Source organism: Cervus canadensis, chromosome 18, assembly GCF_019320065.1.
Source record: "Cervus canadensis isolate Bull #8, Minnesota chromosome 18, ASM1932006v1, whole genome shotgun sequence".
Classification (NCBI taxonomy): Eukaryota; Metazoa; Chordata; class Mammalia; order Artiodactyla; family Cervidae; genus Cervus; species Cervus canadensis.
Window position 1 is genome coordinate 14,760,453 of NC_057403.1, and position 25,826 is coordinate 14,786,278.

The window sequence follows — 25,826 nt, forward strand, 5'->3', positions numbered from 1 at the left end:
TTATCAATATCTTGAATGTGCCTAATCTCAATGTCAGGCACTCTGTTCTGCAATAACTCTTTAACCTGTCTATCCAGTTTCATTTCCTGTCTTTTAGTTCCACCCAGTTGTAATCATTTATCAATAAATCACTACTTACTACTTCTTTCCTTCACCTCTGACAATGCAGGTGTGTTTTTTTTCCCAATTAAGAACTTTCCATCATCAACTCTATTGTGTAACTCCAAGAGTCTGTGATAGAAAAGTAAAGAGAAATAGTCATTTATAAAAGATTACACTATGCCTCCATAAAGCTGGGGGAAAAGATAAAAATGATCATTTTACCACGATGACATGATCCACTTTATCTGTTATTCTTCTCCTTTTCTTAAAGTCTACTCTGTCTGATAGTAATATAGCTGCCTTAGCTTTCTTGTGTTACTGTTTGCACAGTGTATCTGTTCCCTTCCTTTTACTTCCAACTTACCTCTGTCCTAATATTCCAAGAGCAGCACTGGGCATAGTATACAGTTACCTGTCTTTCCTCCCCAGACAGTCACCTCTGCATTTTTGCTAAAAAGAAGCATGAGGAGGAGCTTTATATGTGCAGGTTAATGTTTTATTTCTTCCTCCAGTAGCTGCTTACATTGTTATACATTCATTGTGAAATATCATCTTGCTGCACACTTATAAAACATGCCCTTTTTAATATGGGTATCGTGGTCTGAAAAGAATACTTAAAAATTATTCAGCATGTAAGTCATTTGTCCACTGGCAATAAATATAGGTCCCTAAATGCATTGTACCTTCATAGTTCATAGAGGCTCAAAGTGCCCCTTGAACCAGAAGATTCCTCTAGTGTATGGAGGGATTCCACACAGCATCTATGTCCTGTGGTTATGATGATTCAGCAGCAGGGATGCTTGGGTGAAGAGTTTGGAAGGTGGAGGCTGTTGCTTCTAGTTCTGCTCCAGGCTATGTCGGATCCCATAGCCAAAGTATATGGCAAATCCTAGTAGGGAAATGAGACGATGAGAAGGGAAAGTAGGTGCTCGCCTTACTGATACACGCTTGTGTACACACACGCTCATGTGCATGCTCAGTCCCTCAGTCGTGACTGATTCTTTTGTGATCCCACAGACCATAGCCCTCCAGGCTCCTCTGTCCATGGGATTCTCCAGTCAAGAATGCTAGGGTGGGTTGCTATTTCCCCCTCCAGGGAATCCCCCTGGCCCAGGGGTTGAACCCATGCTCTTATGTTTCCTGCACTGGCAGGTGGATTCTTCACCACTGAGACACCAGGGAACCCTACACTTGCTCAGTAGGTCTCCTGTGAGGGTGTCTGACACAGAATAGGGGAGTGGTGTTAGGAAGAGGATGGGGCCCAGTCAACTGAGAGGTCTCTTAATCCAAGAAAACCACTTACCAATGGCATTCCAGACACCGAATTGGATCCAGGCCCCAAAAGTCATCTGCATCATCAGGTAAATGTTCACAAAGATGCTCACCAGTGGGAGGGCAGGCAGAGCAGGGACCTGTGGGCAGAGTCAGTTCATCCCTGAACACAGCCCAGATGTCAGAAAAGGAGCCCCCAACCCACATGTGGGCAGGAAGACTCCAGTCCTATTGAAGCTGTGTGTTCAGTGCCTACTGAAACTGGGTATGTGAAGCACTGAGTGTGGATCAGGGAACGGTCCATTGGTTTGAGCAATTTCCCATCTTCCCACGTTCAGCAAAGGAGGTTTAGACCTCAAAGCAGGTAGACTACATTCACTCAAGGTGGATAGTTTGGGCACATAAGGCCACCTACTTTTTAAAAATTAATTAATTAATTAATTTGGCTGCATCAGAACTGAGTTGTAGCCTGAGGGGCTTCTCTAGTTGTGGGGCATGGGCTTAGCTGCCCTGCAGCATGTGGGATATTTGTTCCCCCCACCAGGAATCTAACCTACGTCCCCTGCATTGCAAGGTGAATTCTTAACCACTGGACCACCAGGGAAGTCCCTCACCTACCCTGAACGGAAGAGGAGAGGGGTCGTGGGGCTGCATCCAGATGATGACCGTGACCCCAGTGATGAGCAGCAGCAGCAGCACAGCCACTGTTGTGAGCACGGGGTCTCCAGAGAACACCCGGCTGGGCCACTGGGCCAGGATCAGGCTCAGGATGGTCAGCAGGAGAACTGCAGGGGTCAAGGAGGAGGAGAACAGGCTGGACCCGGAAGACAAAGATGTCAGGACCTCAGGTCACACCCCTCCCCAGGCTGCCCACCTCAGGAAGGGCCATCTTATCTCCAAAACTCCTCAAGTGACAAATATACACTCCTACCCATCCTGCCAATTTCAGAATATCACCAAAGAGAAGTCCCACTGCTCACCAAGCAGGAAGGCACATGCATACACAATCTGGCCAGATTTCTGGGTGGGGATGGTGCTGGTAGGGAACCACAGACTCTTCAGAATGTTTGAGTTTCCTGCTTCAGAGACAAGTTCTGAAAGGTTTTCTTCAACTTTAGGCTTCATCTCAATTTCCTCCTCTGTTTTCTCCTTCTTGCTGAAATTCTGATCTGGCTGGTACCTGAGTGAGAGGATATTAAGGCAGGATTAACAGCAGCCCCTATACTCATCCAATATCAGACAGCTTAATCCAACTCTTTCCTGACTTCAGCAGAGCAGGACATGAAGCTAGAAGAATCTTAGCTCCCCTTGAGTCCACGACCCCCAGCCAAGGTGTAGCAGAGTCTCACCTGAGGGCAAGGACAGAGAGAGCCACCAGAGAGTAAGCAAGCAGGGTCCCGATTGATAGGAGGTCCACCAGATCGCTGAACTCGAAGAGTAACACCGTGACTGCTAGGATGAGGGCATGGACAAGGTGGGGAAGGGAGTGAGAAACAGCCAGAAATATCAAAGGTAAGGAAATGATCAAACAAGGGATGGATTTTGTTTATTCACCTGCAAGGGTTCCAGAAGATATGATGGCCATGACAGGGGTGCCTGTGTGGGCATGGATCTGGGCAAGTCCCCGAAAAAGGAGTCCATCCTCTGCCATCACGTACATCACCCGAGGCATAGGGAACATATCACCGAGAAGACTGGAAAAGAAAATGGCAACGTATATGAGAACATGGAGAGACAGAAAGGAAGGACTGACGCTTCCATGCTCTAGTCTACATGGGGCAAGGTGCCCTTCCCTCTTGTCTCTCAATCCCAAGGACTGGAATACCCGAGCATCTGACAGTCAATGGGGAGAAAATCAAGACACTGACCTGAATGTAAGAGCACAGAGGGTGCCAACAGCCACAACATATCTGGCAGGGCCCCACCCAACATGGAGAAAAGCCTGTGGCAAGGGGCTGTCAGGATGAATCTGGTAGTAGGGCACCATGAGAGTGAGTGCCGCTGAGACACCAAAGCATGCCAAAAAGCAGATGATGATCGTGATCATGGTGCTCACGGGGATGGACCACTGAGGATTTAGGGCTTCTTCCCCTGCAGGATGCATAGATGTACTAGGTTAGGAAAACACAGTGAGCGAAAGCACAATATTCCCTTTCCTCTTGCACCATCAAAAGCAGCCTAAACTTCTTCCAACTCCTATGCCCAAGGGCAGCCTAATCTGTGGTCAAACCCCTGATGAGAAGCACAGTGACTATATTACCTTTAGTGACAATGGCATCAAAACCAATAAACATGTAGAAACACAGAGCTGCTCCCTGAAGAATTCCATCAAAGCCAAAAGGTGCAAACCCTCCAGAACCCAGAGGACCCAACCTATGGTGAGAGAAGGAATCAGGAAGAACATGGGTGAGGTGAGTTCAGCCATCTTTACTGGACTCTTCCCTTCATACCGCAAGAGCTGGGATCCAGGACCCCCATCACTTAGATCCATCAGCCCAGGTCTGTTTGGTGGTGGTTTAGTCAGTAAATCATGACCGACACTTTCAACCCTATGGGCTGTAGCCGCCAGGCTCCTCTGTCCATGGGATTCTCCAGGCAAGAATCCTGGAGTGGGTTGCCACTTTTTAGTCCCCACAAGATTTGCAGACTTGCACCTTCCATCATACAAGTGTCACTATGGACAAGAAAACCCTCCTAACCTAGAGGTGCCACTGGATTCAGATGTGTTCAATGCGTAGTCCTGTTCCATGAGCTTCCAGTTGTGCAGGTCTCCCTTAATGAAACCAGAGATGATGATGAAGCTGAGAACCAAAACGTTGATGCCTGTGAACACTTTGTAAATCAGGGTTGACTCAGGAGCTCCCAGAACCAGTAATCCTGCGGGAAAGATGGAATATGAGACATCCAAAATAGCCAAATCCATAGACACAGGAAGCAGGCCAGTGTCTACAGTGTCAGGAGGGCTGATGGTGGTGGATAGATGGACAGTGACTGCTCAGTGAGTGCAGGGTTTCCTTTGGTTGCGATGTAAATGTTTGGAACTAGATGGAGGGATGGTTACACAGCACTGTGAAGGTACTAAGTCCCACTAAGGACACGTTAATGTGGCTTTTTCTTACTGAGCCGTCATCTCACAGTAGACATGTCTATCAAATCATCATGTGGTGCACTTTAAACTTATACAATGCTGGATGTCAACTAACTCGATAAGGGGGGGGATATAATTAAATGGTTAATTTTATGCTCCGTAAATTTTCTCTCAATTAAAAAAAGAAGTTTGGTTTCAGTACAGAGGAAGAAACTTGTCAGTCTAAGTAAATCCTTCTCAGTTGGGAGTGGTTTTGTTCCCCAAGGGACTGTTGGCAATGTCTGGAGACATTTTCTTTGTTTTGTTTTGGGTTCATTTTTTGGCCATGCCATGGTTTGTAGGATCTCCATTCCCTTGCCACGGATGAACCTGGGCCATGGCAGTGAAAACCAAGAATCCTAACCACTAAACCACCAGATGCACAGATGACACCACCCTTTTGACAGAAGGTGAAGAGGAACTGAAGAGCCTTTTGATGAAAGTGAAAGAGGAGAGTCAAAAAGCTGGCTGAAAACTCAACATTCAAAAAACCAAGATCATGACATCCAGTCCCATCACTTCAGGGCAAGTAGATGGGAAAACACTGGAAACAGGGAGATACTTTCTTTTCTTGGGCTTCAAAATCACTGCAGACAGTGACTACAGCCATGAAGTTAAAAGACACTTGCTCCTTGGATAAAAAGGTCTGACCATCCTAGTCAGCATATTAAAAAGCAGAGACATTACTTTGCCAAAAAAGGCCCATCTAGTCCAAGCTATGGTTTTTCCAGTAGTCATGTATGGATGTGAGAGTTGGACTATAAAGAAAGCTGAGCACTGAAGAATTGATGCTTTTGACCTGTGGTGTTGGAGAGAGTCCCTTGGACAGCAAGGAGAGCCAACCTGTCCATGCTAAACAAAATCAGTCCTGAGTATTCATTGGAAGGACCGATGCTGAAGCTGAAACTCCAATATTTTGGTCACCTTATGCAAAGAACTGACTCATTGGAAAAGACCCTGGTGCTGGGAAAGATTGAAAGTGGGAGGAGAAGGGGACAACAGAGGATGAGATGCTTGCATGGCATGACTGACTTGATGGGCATGAGTTTGAGCAAACTCTGGGAGTTGGTGATGGGCAGGGAAGCCTGGCATGCTGCACTCCATGGGGTTGCAAATAGTCGGACATGACTGAGCGACTGAACTGAAGTGAAGCCACCAAGAAACTCCCTGGACACATTCTGATTGTCACAATTTGGGGCGGGGGGGGGGGGTTGGTGTCATCCATATCTAATGAGCATAGTCCAAAGATGCTACACATCCAATAGTGATTAAATTAAGAAAACCCTACAGTGCACAGATTAACCCCCACACCAAAGGCTGTTCCAGACTAGAAGATCAGTAATGCCTAGGGTGGGAAACAATGGTCTATGTCTTGCCTTCCTGTCTCTCATACCACAGACCATTCTTCCCAGTTCTATTCCCCCACCATGCTGCTACCCCAAGCCTTTCCCACCCCACTTCCCCCTCCACACCCCACTCTTCCCATCCTATCATGAAAATCCCCAGCTTACCAGTGAGAAGCAGCAACATGGCCAGTGCAACAAAATCTGGGTACTTGGCCAGGAAGTAGGGCATATATGGAGAGAAAGTTCCCTCTAACGCCTGAGAGATGTGGTTCCCAATCAGGCTGTCGAAGGTGTGGCTCCAGGCCCTGGCCACACTTGCAACGGCTGCAGCAGCAGCAGAAGGAACATTTGTTAAGAAACATAAATTGAACCCCTCTATGTGCCATAGGATATATTTTGGGGGAAAATTACAAAATACTGATGGTGAGTACAGCTTTGTGGGACTCAGGACACAGAGGCCTTTATGTCCCCCGTTTCTTGTAGGCAAAACTCTAGCCTCCATGACCTTCCCTGAGTTCCAAAGAACAGATTCAAAGAGTTGCTAATCAAGGGCGGGGGGGGGGGGGGCAAGAAAACACCTGAGGCAAGGTTAAAGAGACCACAGAAGGTCATCCATATTAGGTGGCTTGTTGGTTGCTTTCCTGATTGTCTAGTGGTTAAGAATCTGCCTTGCAATGAAGGGAGTCATGTTCGATTCCTGGTCAGGGAACTAAGATCCCACGTGGCACAGAGCAACTAAATGTGAGCATCACAACAAGACAGTCCATGCCCCTCGATGAAAGATCCTGTGTGCTGTAACTAAGACCTGACACAGTCAAATAAATAAATATTCAAGAAAAGAAAGAAAGAAAAACTTAAAAATAAATTAGGAGAGCTGATCACCTGAGATTCTGCACATACTGTGAGCTTGTCAGGATAGCTCTGACCAGGAGCCCTGACTATATAACCTCTCCCTATTCCCCAGGAAGTGAGGGCACTGTTATTAAGGCACTAACCTACTGTGTTCCCCCTTTGCTTGGCAAAGAAATAAAGTCACTCTCGCTTTCTCCTTCATGACTCTGTCTCTGTATTTCTGTTTGGTGTTGGTGCACAAACAGCCAAGATTTTGCATCAATAGCTACTCTCAAAGAGTTCTTTTTCATGAAGTGGGGAGAGTAGATGCAAATGACCACCATATAGGTCAACTATTTCATATGTTGGTGGGTGATCAAGGTTATGTAAGAAAACAGTGAAGTGGGAACAGGAAAGATGGGAGACAAGGGTTGAAATCTTAAATCAAGTGGTAAAGGAAAATCCCATGAATGCAACAACTGAGCAGAGACTTCAATACGGTGAGGGGAGCAGCCTGTGGGACACGCCTCCCTCTCACCCACTCCTGACAGCTCCCTTTCCTCTGGGTTTTTGGTCCATCATTTAAGGAAGCAGGAGAAAGCTGACTAGAATGAAGTTGTGGGGTTTTCCTGACACTATTACCCTCCTCTTCCTCCTCCAGCAAAGTGGATGACCAAGTGCTCATGAATGACTGAAGACCCAACTCCTCACTCCTAATTTCTGATCTCAAGCCCCACACGTTTTCCACCCATCATCTTACCAATGACATAAGTTAGTATGAGGTTCCAACCAGTGATGAAAGCCCACAGTTCTCCCACACTGATGTAGCTGTAGAGATGCACAGAACCGGTCCATGACACCCGTGTCCCAAACTCGGCATCGCAGAGTCCAGACAACACAGAAGACAGGGCGGCCACCAAGAAGGAGATGATGATCGCTGGTCCAGCAGTGAACATGGCCACTTCTCCCACCAGGATGTACACGCCAGCCCCCAGGGTGCTGGCCACACCCAATACCACCAGGTCAAGGGTGTTCAGGTGACTGGCCTCGGGACGCTCAGACCCCTCAGTGGTCTTCAACTGTCGCCTTCAAACCAGCTTCTGACCAAATTGGTGAACATCCTGACATCACATCCTAGACAGAGTTGAGGAAGTAAGATCTGCTGAGGAAACAAGACACAAAGCCATCAAGAATGTTATCCACCCTTGGTCCTGGGAGTTCCACAGATGAACAGCGTGATGGGGACCAGGTGGTCAAAGGACACATTGCTAAGTTCTCCATCTCTGAGCTTTGGTTTCTTAAACATAAAGAAGACTCTTAATGTGATTCAAAGTTACTAGAAAATTTGTTTAAAGAGAAGTGAAGGGGAGCAGACTATGTCTCCCCCAAATGTCCCACTTTGGCATGCAGGTTGCTTTGCGTTAAAGTCAATTAAGACCCAGCAGACTCAGGAGAAGTTCCTTGTCTCTCCTTTAACTGCTCAAAATAATGTAGATTAGGAGACCTATGCCAGGCAGAGAGTTATTTACCGGGGATAGTTTTTTATCTCAGAAAGACTTACCTGTATAGAGCAGCATACCTTTGTTTCCCAAACACTAGCTCTTCCCATCATCCTGTAGATTGTCCTCCTCCCTTTTGAAGCCCCAGATCCCTAACCCCTTCTCCTTAGCTCAGAGGGGCATATAAGCCTCAAATTCCTGTCTTTGAGCCTCTGAGTTTTCATGGGATTCCAATACATAACAAATTAAACTTGTTAATGTAACTTATGCCAACTTAATTATTAGACCAGTAAAAGTTCCTATAAAGAAAAAATTTCTGCTCCTACAAAAGCAAAGGCTTCCAGCAAAGTGCCAGGCACAGACTAGCTGCTTAGTTGGTATGAGTTGAATGGATAAGAATGCTTACTTTTGAATAGAAATCCATCTGTTGGCTCAAATTTCACTCTGCTACATATTAGTTTGTCTGATTTTGCACAAGCTGCATACCACTCTTTGTCTTCCTTTACTCAATCCCTGGGTCAGGAAGATCCCCAGGAGAAGGGAATGAAAACCCACTCCAGTAGAGTTGCCTGGAGAATTCCACAGACAGAAGAGCCTGGCGGGCTACAGTCCATTGGGTCATAAAGAGTTGGACAATACTGAGAGACTAACACTTTCACTTTCACTCCATAAAACAGGGAACTTTACTATTATCATTATTCCCTCCCTTCTTTGATATGCTGGAAGTGACTCTTTTAGGAGCTTGATGATTAGAGAGTTCAGACTCCACACATTTCTTCAGCAAGGATCCTGAAACTTCTTGTTATCTTCTTGTTTCGTAGCTCACAGAGTGACATGGAATAGGAACTCTGCTTTGCAACCGAAGGAGATGGAATTTGTAGGAGGGACAGATTGTGGCCCAGCTCAGGCAATGCATCCAACCAGAGAGGCCTCCCAACTGGAGGGAGGGACTAGCCTTCATTCTGAATCAGAAATGACAGGACTCTGTTTCCTGCTCCTTTGGGGTGTGAAATGTCCCCTCACTACACTGCTCTGCAGGGCTAGGATGACCCAGTGACCACAAGTTACTGCCATGGGATTTCTGCCTGTGATACTCCAAAGTCCAAGTTTAGCATTTTGGTTAAAAATAAACATTCAAAGAACCAGGAAAGTGTGGTTAGAATCTTGATACCACCTGTGCCTTTGAACAATTCATTTACTTCTCTGGTCCTCTGTTTCCTTCTTGTTTAAATTGGCTGATGAACCGTGGTGCACAGTTAGCAGGAATGTGAAATGGTACAGCTGATATGGTGGTTCCTCCAAAAACTAAAAATGCATTTACTATGTGATCCAGCAATTTCTCCTGTGTATGTACACCCAAGAGAACTGACAATAGGATCTCAAAGAAATATTTGCACACCCATACTCATAGCAGCATTATTCACAATAGCTGAAAGTTGGAAGCAGCCCAAAGGTACATGCAGGAAGGAACAAACACAATGTGGTCTATAAATAATGGGATATTATCCAGCATGAAGAAGGCAGGAAATTCTGGGCCATGCTACAATGTGGAAGAACCACTGGGACATTATGAGAAGTGATTTCACAGTCACAGAATGACAAACATGTATATTTCTTCCTGCACAAAGTTCCTAAAAGTAGTCAAATTTATAGAGGTAGAAAGAAAAAAAAAAAAAAAAGTTGTTTCTCCAGGGCTGGCGTGAAGGGAAAAACAGAGAGTTATTGCTAAATGGGGACACAGTTTCAAGTTTACAAGATGAAAAGAGTGCTGGAGATTGGATGAGCAACAATTTAAATATATTCAACATTGCTTATTGCACACATAAACGGTTAAGATGGTAAATTTTATGTTATGTGTGTTTTACCACCACTTTCCTAAGCTGCTGCCCATGGTAAATAATAAAGCTGGCTTCACAGAGTTGCCATTAGTAGCAAACCTCAACGTGACATAATATAAATTACCGAACAGTCACCCCTCACGAATACCCACACCCGTGGGTGCTGGAGTTCCTCCTAGTCACCCCTACATCTGCAGACACAAAGAGCAGACAGTAGAGTGAGGAGTGAAGTCAGTGGTGCACATGTGACATTCACTGTGTGAGCATAATTACTGTTTGTACATAAGTCAAAATAGTCTTATATGTAAGGACACTGATCCAGTCACTCCCCTTCCCCAGCACACACACACACTTCTCTTTTCACCCACATCTGTCAATCCCAGCTCCTGCTTCCATGTAGAAAATGGGTCTCTCCACCCTCAGGCTGGAGCCAGGCTGAACCCCCTGCACTCTGGGCTTGTGGAGGTCTCTTTGGGAGGATGTGAACTCAACGCCCAGTCTCCTACAGAAGAGGCTGACCCAAGACTTACTGGATCCTTGGAGCAGAGCATGGAGCATTGGGTTAGTCAAGGAGTCTGAGGTTAAGCCGAGTGGGGCTGGAGCTGAGACATCTCCAAGAACTGAAGTGGGGAGTCCTGAGCACAGAAGACAGTCCTCACCCCTGGGTTGTTGGGGTGGAGATGGGGTTGGGCGGACAGTTAGCATCTGCGGTGTTGTTATCAGTCCTTGACACTTATGTGGTTACCCTCATGGGAGATTCTGAGAGGGCTTTTTTTTTTTTTGTGGTAAAACATACATAACATAAAATCGATCATTTTAACCATCGTTAAGTCTACATATCAGTAGTAGTAAGTACATACACACTTTGTGCAACCAAACCCCAGGACTTTTTTCATCTTGCAGAACTTCAGCTCTATATCCATTCATCAGCAACTCCACCTTTCTCCTCCACCAGTTCAGGTCAGTTTGCTCAGTTGTGTCCAACTCTTTGTGACCCCGTGGATTGCAGCACACCAGGCTTCCCTGTCCATCACCAACTCCTGGAACCTGCTCAAACTCATGTCCATTGAATTGGGAATGCCAACCAACCATCTCCTCCTCTATCATCCCCTTCTCCTCCTGCCTTCAGTCTTTCCCAACATCATGGTCTTTTCCAATGAGTCAACTCTTCGCATGAGGTGGCCAAAGTATTGGAGTTTCAGCTTCAGCATCGGTCCTTCCAATGAATATTCAGGACTGATTTCCTTTAGGATGGACTGGTTGGATGTCCTTGCAGTCCAAGGGACTCTCAAGAGTCTTCTCCAACACCGCAGTCCAAAAGCATCAATTCTTTGGCACTCAGCTTTCTTTATGGTCCAAGTCTCACACACACACATGACTACTGGAAAAACAATAGCTCTGACTAGATGGACCTTTGTCAGTAAAGTAATGCCTCTGCTTTTTAATATGCTGTCTGGGTTGGTCATATCTTTTCATCCAAGGAGTAAGCGTCTTTTAATTTCATGGCTGCAGTCACCATCTGCAGTGATTTTAGAGACCAAGAAAATAAAGTCTTTCATTGTTTCCATTGTTTCCCCATCTATTTGCCATGAAGTGATGGGACCAGATGCCATGATCTTTGTTTTTTGAATGTTGAGTTTGAAACCAGGTTTTTCACTCTCCTCTTTCACCTCTATCAAGATGCTCTTTAGTTCCTCTTCACGTTCTGCCATAAGGGTAGTGTCATCTGCATATCTGAGGTTATTGATATTTCTCCCAGCTTGATTCCAGCTTGTGCTTCATCCAGTTCTGCATTTCTCGTGATGTACTCTGCATATAACTTAAATAAGCAGGGTGATAATATACAGCCTTTATGCACTTCTTTCCTAATTTGGAACCAGTCTGCTGTTCCATGTATGATTCTAACTGTTGCTTCTTGACCAGCATACGTGTTTCTCATGAGGCAGGTAACGTGGTCTGGTATTCCCATCACTTTAAAAATTTTCCACAGTTTGTTGTGATCCACACAAAGACTTTAGGTAGTCAGTGAAACAGTAGTAGATGTTTTCTGGAATTCTCTTGCTTTTTCTATGATCCAATGGATGTTCTCAATTTGATCTCTGGTCCCTCTGCCTTTACTAAATCCAACTTGAACATCTGGAAGTTCTTGTTTCACATACTGTTGAAGTCTAGCTTGGAGAATTTTGATCGTTACTCTGCTAGTATGTAATTGTGCAATTGTGTGGTAGTTTGAGCATTCTTTGGCATTGCCTTTCTTTGGGATTGGAATGAAAACTGATCTTTTCCAGTCCTGTGGCCACTGCTGAGTTTTCTAAATTTGCTGGCATTAAGTGCAGCACTTTCACAGCTGTGATCAAAACTATCCCCAAGAAAAAGAAATGCAAAAAGGCAAAATGGTTTTCTGAGGAGGCCTTACAGATAGCTAAGAAACAAAGAGAAAGACAAAGGAGAAAAGGAAAGATACAGACAATTGAGTGCAGAGTTCCAAAGAATAGCCAGGAGAGATAAGAAAGCCTACCTAAATGTTCAATGCAAAGGAATAGAGGAAAACAACAGAATGGGAAAGATTAGAGATCTCTCCAAGAAAATTAGAGATACCAAGGGAAAATTTCATGCAAAAATGGGCACAATAAATGACAGAAATGGTATGGACCTAACAGAAGCAGAAGATATTAAGAGGTGACAAGAATACAGAGAACTATACAAAAATGATCTTCATGACCCAGATAACCACGATGGTGTGATCACTCACCTAGAGCCAGACATCCTGGAGTGTGAAGTGAACTGGGCCTTGGGAAGCATCAGTATGAACAAAGCTAATGGAGGTGATGGTATTCCAGGTGAGCTATTTCTCCTCCACCAGTTCTTGGAAATTATCCTTCTCCTCTCTGTCTTGATGAATGTGACCACTCCAGATACTCCATTTAAATGGAATCACAGAATATTTGTCCTTTCCTGTCAGGTTTATTTCACTTAGAAGAATGTGCACAAGGTTCCTTCATGTTGTAGTGTGTGTTAGAATTCCCTTCCTTTTCAATGGTAAATAATCCTCTATTATTTGTGCTTGCCACATTGGTTCATCTATTTCTCAGTCAATGGGCACTTGGATTGCTCTCATGCTTTAGTTATTGCAAATAACACCACTGTGAACATGGGTGTACAAATATCTCCTCCAGAATGTGTTTTAAATTCTTCCTCATGACGGATCATGGGGTTCTAAGATTTTTATCTGCTGGTGATAGAGAAAATGTTCACCTATTGAGGGGAGGTCAATTTGGCTTATACATGGTTCAGCCTGAACTGTGTGTGAACCAAGGCTGCATTGTCCAACCTTCACGGCTCATCTAATTTAACCCTTGGGGTAAAGAACATCTGTTTTGAAGATAAGGGTGAGTTACTCCCTTCTCATGGGCTTCCCAGGTGGCTCAGTGCTAAAGAATCCACCTGCCAAGCAGAAGACACCAGTTTGATCCCTGCATCAGGAAGATTCCCTGGAAGAGAAAATGGCAACCCACTCCAGTATTCTTGCCTAGAGAATCCCATGGACACTGGCAGGCTGCAGTCCATGGGGTCGCAAAGGGTGAGACTTGACTTTGTAAACACACACATCACTAAGACATGCTTACTGATTGATTCTGAAAGAATTGAGAGAATCCTGGCTTTTTCAATTCTCAGAATAAAGAAATCTCTCAGGGGGTTTCCGACTAAGTGGACATGAGTTTGAACAAACTCCAGGAGATAGTGAAGGACAGGGAAGCCTGACATGCTGCAGTCCATTAGATCGCAAAGAGTCTGACATGACTTGGCAATTGAACAACAACAAGATTTGACAGAAATTGGGTACCTAGTTTTTCCCACATTGTCCAATCTGTCTGTGCCTTAATAAAGTCTACCCAACCAGAAAGTCTACCCAACCAGAACCATTGAACAAATGACATAAGGTATAAATGCTTTAAAATCTCAGCATTATGGAGAACAGTGTGGAGATTCCTTAAAAAAACTGGAAATGCAATTGCCATATGACCTAGCAATCCCACTCCTGGGCTTACACACCGAGGAAACCAGAACTGAAAGAGACACGTGTTCCCCAATGTTCATCGCAGCACTGTTTATATTAGCCAGGACATGGAAGCAACCTAGATGCCCATCAGCAGACGAATGGATAAGAAAACTGTGGTACATATACACAATGGAATATTACTCAGTCATTAAAAATAATTCATTTGAATCAGTTCTAATGAGGTAGATGAAACTGGAGCCCATTATACAGAGTGAAGTAAGCCAGAAAGAAAAACACCAATACAGTATACTAACGCATATATATGGAATCTTGAAAGATGGTAATAATAACCCTATATGCAAGACAGAAAAAGAGACACAGATGTATAGAACAGACTTTTGGACTGTGTAGGAGAAGGCAAGGGTGGGATGATCTGAGAGAATAGCATTGAAACATGTATATTATCAATTGTGAAACAGATCACCAGTCCAGGTTTGATGCATGAGACAAGTGCTCAGGACTGGTGCACTAGGATGACCCAGAGGGATAGGATAGGGAGGGAGTTGGGAGGGGGTTTCAGGATGGGGAACACATGTAAATCCATGGCTGATTCATGTCAATGTATGGCAAAAACCACTACAATATTGTAAAGTAATTAGCTTCCAACTAATATAAATAAATCAACATAAAATAAAATTAAAAATCTGCAATAGCCCAGTCTCCAGCATTAGGCCATCCTAACTATAAATTACCATTTTCACTCTTTGCTTTGAAGATAGAAGATTCGCCCTGAGCATATTAACTCAGAGACATGGTGACCCATATGGGCCCATTGGCTATTCTGGACCCAGAGTCAGATTTGTAACAGAAGGCAGGTTCAGCCACTTGCTGCTCAACAGAGAGTAAATCAAGGGGCAAGCTTTCGCAGACAAGAAAGATGTTTTATTCAGAAAATGCAGTGATCTGGGGAGAAGGTGGACTTGCATCCATAACAGTTCTGCTCAGCCATGACCGTCTTTAAAGGAAAACAATCTCAGTTAATCGTTAAGGCAGGAAGTCACTGTCTTTCTTCCATTGCTGCAAATGGGCAGCAATGGACTGCCTATTTTCCCTGGGACGCTGTCTTGCTCGAGTGACCCACCTGCAACCAGAGATTCTCTTGCCTGTGTGGTCCACTTGCATGTTTACTAAAGGGAAGCTAGGGGAGGAAAGTCAGTCATTCTTAAACCAAATTTTTTAATTTTTTTTTTTGACTACACCATGGGACATGTAGGGTCTTTGTTCCCCAACCAGGGATAGAACCCATGCCCCCTGCACTGGGAGTGTGGAGTCTTAGCCACTGAACTGCCAGGGAAGTCCCTGGAGTATAACTCTTCACATAATACATCCTCACCTGAGTTTCCTTCCAGTGGGGCAGTCTCTGTGTTCTTGTTAGAAATAAGTACAAGAAGGTGATTCTAATGTGCCCATTAATAATTTATTTCTTCCTCTACTTGTTGGTTACATTGTGGTACTTTGTTTGTGAAAATTCATCTTGCTGCACACTTATGAAGCATGCACTTATAAGTATGTATAGTGTGTTTTTAAAACTTACTGATTATTGCACAATGGTCCAGTCACTTTGTCCACTAGCAATAAACACAGGGCTTTAGGTGCCTCCACTTTCACACTCCACCGAGGCTCACAGTGTCCCTTGAATCAGCAGATCCTCCAGGGCATGGAGGGATTCCATGCAGCATCTACTTCCTGTGGGTAAGATGACTCAGCACCGGGGATGTCTTTGTCAAGAGTCTGGGAGGTGGATGCTGGTGGCCAGTGGCTGTTGATGACTGTTCCCTGCCAGGCTGTGTCGGATCCCATATCCAAAGTATATGAGAAATCCTAGTAGGGAGATGAGATGATGAGAAGGAAATGTAGGTGCTCTCCTCACTTACAAATGCCCAGTAGACCTCCTGTGGATTCTGATACAGTGTGGGGAGAAATAGTAGGAAGATGTTGGGTTCAGTCATTCAAGAAACCTCTTTATCCCAGAAAGCAACTTACCAATGGCATTCCAGATGCCAAACAGGGCCCAGGTCCCAGAGGTCGTCTGCATCATCAGGTAAACATTCACGAAGATGCTGACCAGTGGGAGGACAGGCAGAGCAGGAACCTGTGGGCAGAGTCAGCTCATCCCTGGACACAGCCCAGATGTCTGAAAGGGAGACCCTATCCCACGTGGGTGGGAGACTCCTGTCCTCCTCAGGCTGTGCATTCAGGGCCTACTGAGATCGTGTATGCAAAGCCCTGAGTGTGAATCAGGGAAGAGTCCATTGGTTTCAGTAACTCCCCTCATTCTCTGTCCAAGAAAGGATATTTTGCCATCAAAGGACAGAGACTTCATTCACTCAAGGTGACACTTTAGGCACATAAGCTCACTTACCCTGAATGGAAGAGGAGAGGGGTCCTGGGGCTGCCTCCAGATGATGACTGTGACCCCAGTGATGAGCAGCAGCAGCAGCACAGCCACTGTTGTGAGCACGGGGTCTCCAGAGAACACCTGGCTGGGCCACTGGGCCAGGCTCAGGCTCAGGATGGTCAGCAGGAGAACTGCAAGGGTCAAGGAGCACCCAGAAGACAAAGATGTCAGGACCTTGGGTCACAATCTTCCCTGAAACCACCAATATCAGGAACAGCCATCATATCTTCCAGACTCCTCCACTGACAAAATACACTCACTCCATCCTGTCAACTTCAAAATATGACCAAAGAGAAGTCTCAGCACTCACCAAGCAGGAAGGCACATCCATAGACAATCTGGGCAGATTTCCGGGTGGGGGTGGTGCTAATAGGCAACCACAGACTCTTTAGAGTCTTTGAGGTTCCTGATTCAGGTTCAGATTCCAAAGGATTTTCCTTGAGCAGAGGCTTCATCTGAATTTTGTCTTTTATTTTCTCATTCTTTCTTAAATTCCAGTCTGGCTGGTACCTGAATTAGAGATATTATAGGAATATTAACAGCAGTCCCTACTCATTCAAAAACAGGCAGCCCAATGCAGCACTTTCCTGCCTTAAGCAGAGCAGGAGTTTAGAAGGCTGAAGGGGGAGGTGGGTGAGGCTAAGATGGTGGAGGAATAGGACAGGGAGACCATTTTCTCCCTCACAAACTCATCAAAAGTACATTTGTACGCTGAGCAAACTCCACAAAACAACTTCTGAATGCTGGCAGAGGACATCAGCCACCCAGAAAAGCAGCCGGTTTTCTTCAAAAGGAGGTAGACAAAATATAAAAGATAAAAAGAGAGACAAAATAGTTAGGGATGGAGATTGTCCAGGGAACGGAGTCTTAAAAGAGAAGTTTCCAAACACCAGGAAACCTTCTCACCAGTGGTCTCTGGGAAGTTTTGGAATCTCAGAGGGCAACATAACTGGGAGGAAAAATAAATAAATAAAACCCACAGGTTGCGTGCCTAACAGCAACTCCCAGCAGAGAAGTATCCCAGACGCTTGCACCCGCCACCAGCAAGCATGGGCTGAATGGGGAGGAGCGGGCTGCATTGCTTAGGGTAAGGACCGGGCCTGAATGCCCTGAGGGCAGTCTGAGGGAGACAATGTGAGACAGCAACCTAAACTGTGGGATAACCAGAGAGAGAGAGAGGGGGGAAAAAAGAGATAGAGACAGAGAGAGAGAGAACTATCCGAGAAAAGCCCTAACTGAAGGCCCTGCAGCCCGCTCACTGAACAAAGGACTGAGCAATACCAGAGAAGAGCTAGCCGGCTGAGGACCAGCCCATTCCCCGCTGGAGGCAGGGTGCAGGCGGGCACCAGCCAGAGCAGGAAAGGGGCAAACTCAGCCCCAGAGACGGCTTCCCCTACCAAACTGCGAACAGGCTTCCAGTTTCTAACCAAGACTTCCTGAGATTCTGGGCGGTTGACATCGCTGGGAGGGTCGCAGACAGAGATCAGCTCCCCAGAAGAGACACATGGCACCCTGGAGACGGGCGTGCCCTGGAAACCAAGTGGCTGGGACCCGGGTGGTGATAAGACACACCACACCTAGGGAGAGTGCTCTCGCCAAGAACCTGATCGCCTGAGCTGCTCGGACCATGGAAGGGCACAAAACACGGGCCCAACTGAGTCTGTGCCTTTGTGGAGCACCCCAGAACCTGAACGTGAGCAGCTTAGACCTGGGAAGTGCATGCAACCCAGGGTCTCCTCCCTGCAGAGCAACCTGGAGCCTAAGCAGTGTAGACTGGGAAAGCACACACGCCATGAGCGGGGGAAAACCCAGTGTGGCCGAGACACTGCGCGCACTCCCCACACGCCAGTGATATTTGTTTGCAGTGCCCCTCCCTCCCCACGGCATGACTGAACAAGTGAGCCTAAATAAGTGACCACCTTTGCCCCGTGTCAGGGTGGAAATTAGACACTGAAGAGACCAGCAAACAGAAGAAGCCAAGTAAACAGAGGGAACCACTTTGGAAGTGACAGGTGCAACAGATTAAAATCCATGTAGTTAACACTGACTACATTGGAAGGGGTCTATAAATCCTCAGAAATATAAGCTGGAACAAGGAACCATCTGAAACTGAACTGATCCCACACTGCCCACAATAGCTCCAGAGAAATTCCTAGATATATTTTTACTATTATTTTTAAGAAATTTTTTCTTTTTTAAAAGTCCTCTCTTACTCTTTAATTTTCATTTTTATAACTTACTAATACCTTGCAAAAAAAAAAGATCCTATTTTAAAGCAAACTTCATATATATTTCTTATATTTTTGTGATTTTTTAAAAATATTGTATTTTTGAGAGTCTAACCTCTACTCTAGATTTTTAATCTTTGCTTTATGATATTAGTTATCAATTTTGTACATTTAAGAATCCAATCTTCAGTACCCATTTTTACTTAGGAGTGTGATTACTGGCTTGATTACTCTCTCCCCCTTTTGACTCTCATTTTTCTCCCCCAGGTCACCTCTATCTCCTCCCACCCCCTTCTCTTCTCAACCCAACGCTGTGAATCTCTGTGTGTGTTCTGGACTGTGGAGAACACTTAGGGAACAGAATACGGCCTAGATCTATCTCTCTCGTTTTGATTCCCCCCTTTCTTCTCCTGCTCACCTCTCTCTCCTTCCTCCCTCTTCTCTATGTAACTCCGTGAACATCTCTGAGGGATCCAGACTGTGGAGAGCACATAAGGAATTGATTACTGGCTAGATTGCTCTCCGCCCTTTTGATTTCCCCTCTTCTCCTCCTGTCACCTCTATCTCCGTCCTCCCTCTTCTCTTCTCCATGTAACTCTGTGGACCTCTCTGGGTGTTCTGCACTGTGGGGAATCTTTTCAGCATTAACCTAGGTGTTTTATCATTGGTGCTATATGGATGGAGAAGTCTTGAGGCTACTGTAAGAATAAGACTGAGAACCAGAAGCATGAGGCTTAAGCCCCAAACCTGAGAACACCAGAGAACTCCTGACTCCAGGGAACATTAATTGATAAGAGATCGTCCAAAAGCCTTCATACCTACACTGAAACCAAGCACCACCTAAGAGCCAACAAGTTCCAGAGGAAGACATACCACGAACATTCTCCAGTAATGCAGGAACATAGCCCTGACCTTCAATATACAGGCTGCCCAAAGGCACATCAAACCCATAGACATCTCAAAACTCACTACTGGACACTTCATTGCACTCCAAAAAGAAGAAATCCAGCTCCACCCATCAGAACACTGACACAAGCTTCCCTAACCAGAAAACCTTGACAAGCCACTTGTCCAACCCCACCCACAGGGAGGAATTTCCACAATAAAGAGGAACCACAAGCTGCCAGAATACAGAAAGGCCAGCCCAAACAAAAGCAATCTAAATAAGATGAAAAGGCAGAGAAACACACAGCAAGTAAAGGAACGTGATAAATGTCCACCAAACCAAACAAAAGAGGAGGAGATAGGGAGTCTACCTAAAAAAGAATTCAGAATAATGATACTAAAAATGATCCAAAATCTCTAAGGCAAAATGGAGTTACAGATAAATAGCCTGGAGACAAGGATCAAGAAGATGCAAGAAATGTTTAACATGGACCTAGATGAAATAAAAAAGAGTCAATCAATAATGAATAATGCAACAACTGAGATCAAAAACACTCTGGAGGGAACCAACAGCAGAATAATGGAGGCAGAAGATAGGATAAGTGAGGTAGAAGATAGAATGGTAGAAATAAATGAAGCAGAGAGGAAAAAAAGAAAAAAGAATTAAAAGAAATGCGGACAACCTCAGGGAACTCTGAGACAATGTGAAACACTCCAACATTTGAATCATAGGAGTCCCAGAAGAAGAAGACAAAAAGAAAGGCCATGAGAAAATATTTGAGGAGATAAAAGCTGAAAATTTCCCTAAAATGGGGAAGGAAATAGTCACCCAAGTCCAAGAAACCCAGAGAGTTCCAAACAGGATAAACCCAAGGCAAAACACTGCAAGACACATATTAATCAAATTAACAAAGATAAAATAAAGAATAAATATTAAAAGCAGCAAGGGAAAAACAACAATTAACACACAAGGGGATTCCCATAAAGATAACAGGTGATCTTTCAATGGAAACTCCTCAGGCCAGAAGCAAATGGCAAGACATACTTAAAGTGGTGAAAGAGAAAAACCTACAACCCAGATGACTGTACCCAGCAGGATCTCATTCAGATATGAAGGAGAAATCAAAAGCTTTACAGACAAGCAAAAGCTGAGAGAATTCAGCACCACAAAACCAGCTCTTCAACAAATGCTGAAGGATCTGCTCTAGACAGGAAACACAGAAAGGGTATATAAACTTAAACCTGAAACAACAAAGTAAATGGCAATGGGATCATACTTATCAATAATTGGCTTAACTGTAAATGGGTTGGGCGCCCCCCAAAAAGACAAAGACTGGCTGAATGGATACAAAAACAAGACCCCTATATATGCTGTCTACAAGAGACCCACCTCAAAACAAGGGACACATACAGTCTGAAAGTGAAAAGCTGGAAAAAGATATTTCACGCAAATGGAGACCAAAAAAAAAAAAAAGCAGGGGTAGCAATACTCATATCAGATAATATAGACTTTAAAATAAAGGCTGTGAAAAGACACAAAGAAGGACACTACATAATGATCAAAGGATCAATGCAAGAAGAAGATATAATGATTATAAATATATATCCACCCAACATAGGAGCACTGCAATATGTTAAGGCAAATGCTAACAACTATGAAAGGGGAAATTAACAATAACACAATAATAGTGGGAGACTTCAATACCCCACTCACACCTATGGATAGATCAACTAAACAGAAAATAACAAAGAAATACCAACTTTAAAAGACACACTGGACCAGTTAGACTTAATTGATATCTATAGGACATTTCATCACAAAACAATGAATTTCACCTTTTTCTCAAGTGCACAACAAACCTTTTCCAGGATAGATCACATCGTGGGCCATAAATCTAGCCTTGGTAAACTCAAAAAATTGAAATCATTCCAAGCATCTTTTCTGACCATAATGCAGTAAGATTAGATGTCAATTACAGGGAAAAAAAAAAAAAACTATTAAAAATTCCAACATAAGGAGGCTAAACAACATGCTTCTGAATAACCAACAAATCACAGAAGATATCAAAAAGGAATCAAAATATGAATATAAATGAATGAAAATGAAAACACCACAACCCAAAACCTATGGGACACTGTAAAAGCAGTGCTAAGGGGAAGGTTCATAGCAATACAGGCTTACCTCAAGAAACGAGAAAAAAGTCAAATAAATAACCTAACTCTACACATAAAGCAACTAGAAAAGGAAGAAATGAAGAACCCCAGGGTAAGTAGAAGAAAAGAAATCTCAAAAATTAGGGCAGAAATAAATGCAAAAGAAACAAAGCGACCATAGCAAAAATCAACGAAGCTGAAAGCTGGTTCTCTGAGAAGATAAATAACATTGATAAAACATTAGCCAGACTCATCAAGAAAGAAAGGGAGAGGAATCAAATCAACAAAATTAGAAATGAAAATGGAGAAATCACAACAGACAACACAGAAATACAAAGGATCATAAGAGACTACTATCAGCAGCTCTATGCCAATAAAATGGACAACTTGGAAGAAATGGACAAATTCTTAGAAAAGTACAATTTTCCAAAACTAAGCCAGAAGAAATAGAAAATCTTAACAGACCCATCACAAGCATGGAAATTGAAACTGTAGTCAGAAATATTCGAACAAACAAAAGCCCAGGAACAGACAGCTTCACAGCTGAATTCTACCAAAAGTTTAGAGAAGAGCTAACACATATCCCACTCAAACTCTTCCAGAAAATTGCAGAGAGAGGTAAACTTCCAAACTCATTCTATGAGGCCACTATCACCCCAATACCAAAACCAGACAAAGATGCCACAAAAAAAGAAAATTACAGGCCAATATCACTGATGAACATAGATGCAAAAATCCTTAACAACATTCAGCAAACAGAATCCAGCAACATATTAAAGAGATCATACCTCATGACCAAGTGGGCTTTATCCCAGCAATGCAAGGATTCTTTAATATCCACAAATCAATGTATACACCACATTAACAAATTGAAAGATAAAAACCATATTATGATCTCAATAGATGTAGAGAAAGCCTTTGAAAAATTCAACATCAATTTATGATAAAAACTCTACAGAAAACAGGAATAGAAGGAACATAACAACATAATAAAAGCTATATATGACAAACCGACCACAAACACTATCCACAATAATAAACAATTGAAAGCATTTCCCCTAAAGTCAGGAAAAAGGCAAGGGTGCCCACTCTCACCACTACTGTTCAACATAGATTTGCAAGTTTTGGCCATGGCAATCAGAGCAGAAAAAGAAATAAAAGGACTCCAGACTGGAAAAGAAGAAGTAAAAGTCTCACTGTTTGCAGATGACATGATTATCTAAATAGAAAAACCTAAAGACTCTACCAGAAAATTACTAGAGCTAAGCAATGAATATAGTAAAGTTGCAGGATATAAAAGTAACACACAGAAATCCCTTGCATTCCTATACACTAACAATGAGAAAACAGAAAGAGAAATTAAGGAAACAATTTAATTCACCATTGCAACGAAAAGAATAAAATACTTAGGAATATATATACCTAAAGAAACAAAAGAACTCTATATAGAAAACTATAAATTACTGATAAAAGAAATCAAAGAGGGCACAAATAGATGGAGAAATATACCATGTTCATGGATTGGAAGAATCAATATAGTGGAAATGAGTATACTACCCAAAATGCTCTATAGATTCAATGCAATCCCTATCAAGTTACCAACGGTATTTTTCACAGAACTAGAACAAATGATTTCACAATTTGTATGGAAATACAAAAAACCTCGAATAACCAAAGCAATCTTGAGAAAGAAGAATGGACTTGGAGGAACCAACCTACAAGACAGTATGGTACTGGCACAAAGACAGAAATATAGATCAATGGAACAAAATAGAAAGCCCAGATATAAATCCACACACCTATGGACACCTTGTCTTTGAAAAAGGAGGCAAGAATATACAATGGAGAAAAGAAAATCTCTTTAACAAGTGGTGCTGGGAAAACTGGTCAGCTACTTGTAAAAGAATGAAACTAGAACACTTTCTAACACCATACAGAAAAATAAACACAAAATGGATTAAAGATATAAATGTAAGACCAGAAACTATGAAACTCCTAGAGGAAAACATAGGCAAAACACTCTCTGACAGAAACCACAGCAGGATCCTCTTTGACCCTCCTCCCAGAGTAATGGAAATAAAAGCAAAGATGAACAAATGGGACCTAATTAAATGTAAAAGCTTTTGCACAATGAAGAAAACTGTAAGCAAGGTGAAGAGACAGCCTTCAGAATGGGAAAAAAGAATAGCAAATGAAGCAACTGACAAAGAATTAATCTTTGTGGCTCAATTCCAGAAAAATAAAGGACTCAATCAAAAAATGGGCCAAGGAACTAAACAGACATTTCTCCAAAGAAGACATACAGATGGCTAACAAACACATGAAAAGATGCTCAACATCACTCATTATCAGAGAAATGCAAATCAAAACCACATTGGGGTTCCATCTCACACCGGTCAGAATGACTGCTATCCAAAAATCAAGCAATAAATGCTAGATAGGGTGTGGAGAAAAGGGAACCCTCTTACACTGCTGGTGGGAATGTAAACTAGTACAGCCACTACAGAGAACAGTGTGGCGATTCCTTAAAAGACTGTAAATAGGACTGCCATATGATCCAGCAATCCCATTGCTGGGCGTACACACCAAGGAAACCAGAATTGAAAGAGAAACGTGTACCCCAATGTTCATCACAGCGCTGTTTATAATAGCCAGGACATGGAAGCAACCTAGATGTCCATCAGCATATGAATGGATAAGAAAGCTGTGGTACATAGACACAATGGAATATTACTCAGCCATTAAATAGAATACATTTGAATCAGTGCTAATGAGATGGATGAATCTGGAGCCTATTATACAGAGTGAAGTAAGCCAGAAAGAAAAACACCAATACAGTATACTAATGCATATATATGGAATTTAGGAAGATGTTAAGGATAACCCTTCTTGCGAGAAAGCAAAAGAGACACAGATGTATAGAACAGTCTTTTGGACTCTGTGGGAGATGGCAAGGGTGGGATGATGTGAGAGAATAGCACTGAAACATGTATATTATCATATATGAAAAAGATCACCAGTCCAGGTTTGATGCATGAGACAGGGTGCCCAGGGCTGGTGCACTGGAATGACCCAGAGGGATGGGATGGGGAGGGAGGTGGAAGGGGGTTCAGGATAGGGAACACAGGTACACCCATGGTGGATTCATGTCAATGTATGGCAAAAACCACTATGATATTGTATAGTAATTAGCGTCCAAATAAAATAAATAAATTAAAAAAAAAAAAGCTGAAGAGGATGAACTGCCATTCAGTCTTTAGGAATGTAAGAGCCCCAGTCAGGGTGCAGTGGAGTCTCACCTGAGGACAAGGACAAAAAACGCCACCAAGGAGTAAACCAGCAGGTGTCCAATCGACATGAGGTCCACCAGATTACTGAACTCAAAGAGCAACGCCATGGTCCCTAGAATGAGGGCGCGAATGAGGTGGGGGCCGGCAGTGAGAAACCACTGGGTGTATCCAGATAAGGACAGTATCCAAGGAGAAGTGGGTTCTGAGGCTCACCTGCGAGAATTCCAGAGGACACGGTGGCCATGATGGGCGTCTTCGTGCGGGCATGGGCCCGGGCAAGTCCTCGGAAAAGGAGCCCATCCTCGGCCATTTCCTGGATCACCTGAGGCACAGGGAACAAGGAGCTCTGCAGTCTGGAAGGCACGGTGGGAACACGGGTGGGGATGTTGAGAAGCAGGAGAGACCAGGGCTCTGTCTCCCTGGTCTACCTCTCATCTCTCAGTCCCAAGGGCTGAAACACCTGAGCATCTGACAGTTCGCGGAGAGAAACCCTTGACACTGACCTGTATAAAAGAAAACAGAGGATGCCAACAGCCACGACATATCTGGCAGGGCCCCACCCAACATGGAGGAAAGCCTGTGGAAAGGGGCTGTCAAGCTGAATCTGGTAGTAGGGCACCATGAGGGTGAGAGTCGCCGAGACACCAAAATACGCCAAAAAGCAGAAGAAGACCGTGGTCACGATGCTGATGGGGATGGAGCGGTGAGGATTTGGGGCTTCTTCCCCTGCAGGGTGGGTGAACATCTCGGGTTAGGAAAACACTGATGGCGCAGCACAAAATCCACTCTCCTCTTG

The 25,826-nt window shown here is 43.9% G+C and overlaps 2 protein-coding genes and 1 pseudogene across 10 annotated transcripts in view; all 3 read right to left on the bottom strand.

The window, feature by feature from the left end:
• Positions 1-25,826, bottom strand: part of LOC122420188 (cationic amino acid transporter 3-like) — a 183,137-nt gene that overhangs the window by 102,538 nt on the left and 54,773 nt on the right.
• LOC122420177 lies at positions 595-7,811 on the bottom strand (annotated as a pseudogene).
• Positions 14,936-25,826, bottom strand: part of LOC122420173 (cationic amino acid transporter 3-like) — a 73,739-nt gene continuing 62,848 nt past the window's right edge. For 6 of the 9 annotated variants that reach the window (XM_043435007.1, XM_043435011.1, XM_043435008.1 and 3 more), the window contains 7 exons: positions 25,534-25,756; positions 25,244-25,383; positions 25,040-25,142; positions 16,784-16,983; positions 16,438-16,665; positions 16,059-16,167; positions 15,269-15,896 (listed from right to left, as the gene is read on the bottom strand). In XM_043435007.1, the coding sequence (XP_043290942.1) occupies positions 15,755-15,896; positions 16,059-16,167; positions 16,438-16,665; positions 16,784-16,983; positions 25,040-25,142; positions 25,244-25,383; positions 25,534-25,756 (1,145 nt within the window). In that variant the 3' untranslated portion in view covers positions 15,269-15,754. Of the gene's footprint in view, positions 15,897-16,058; positions 16,168-16,437; positions 16,666-16,783; positions 16,984-25,039; positions 25,143-25,243; positions 25,384-25,533; positions 25,757-25,826 lie in introns of all 9 variants that reach the window. The other 3 variants (XM_043435012.1, XM_043435013.1, XM_043435014.1) reach the window with 2 other exon arrangements.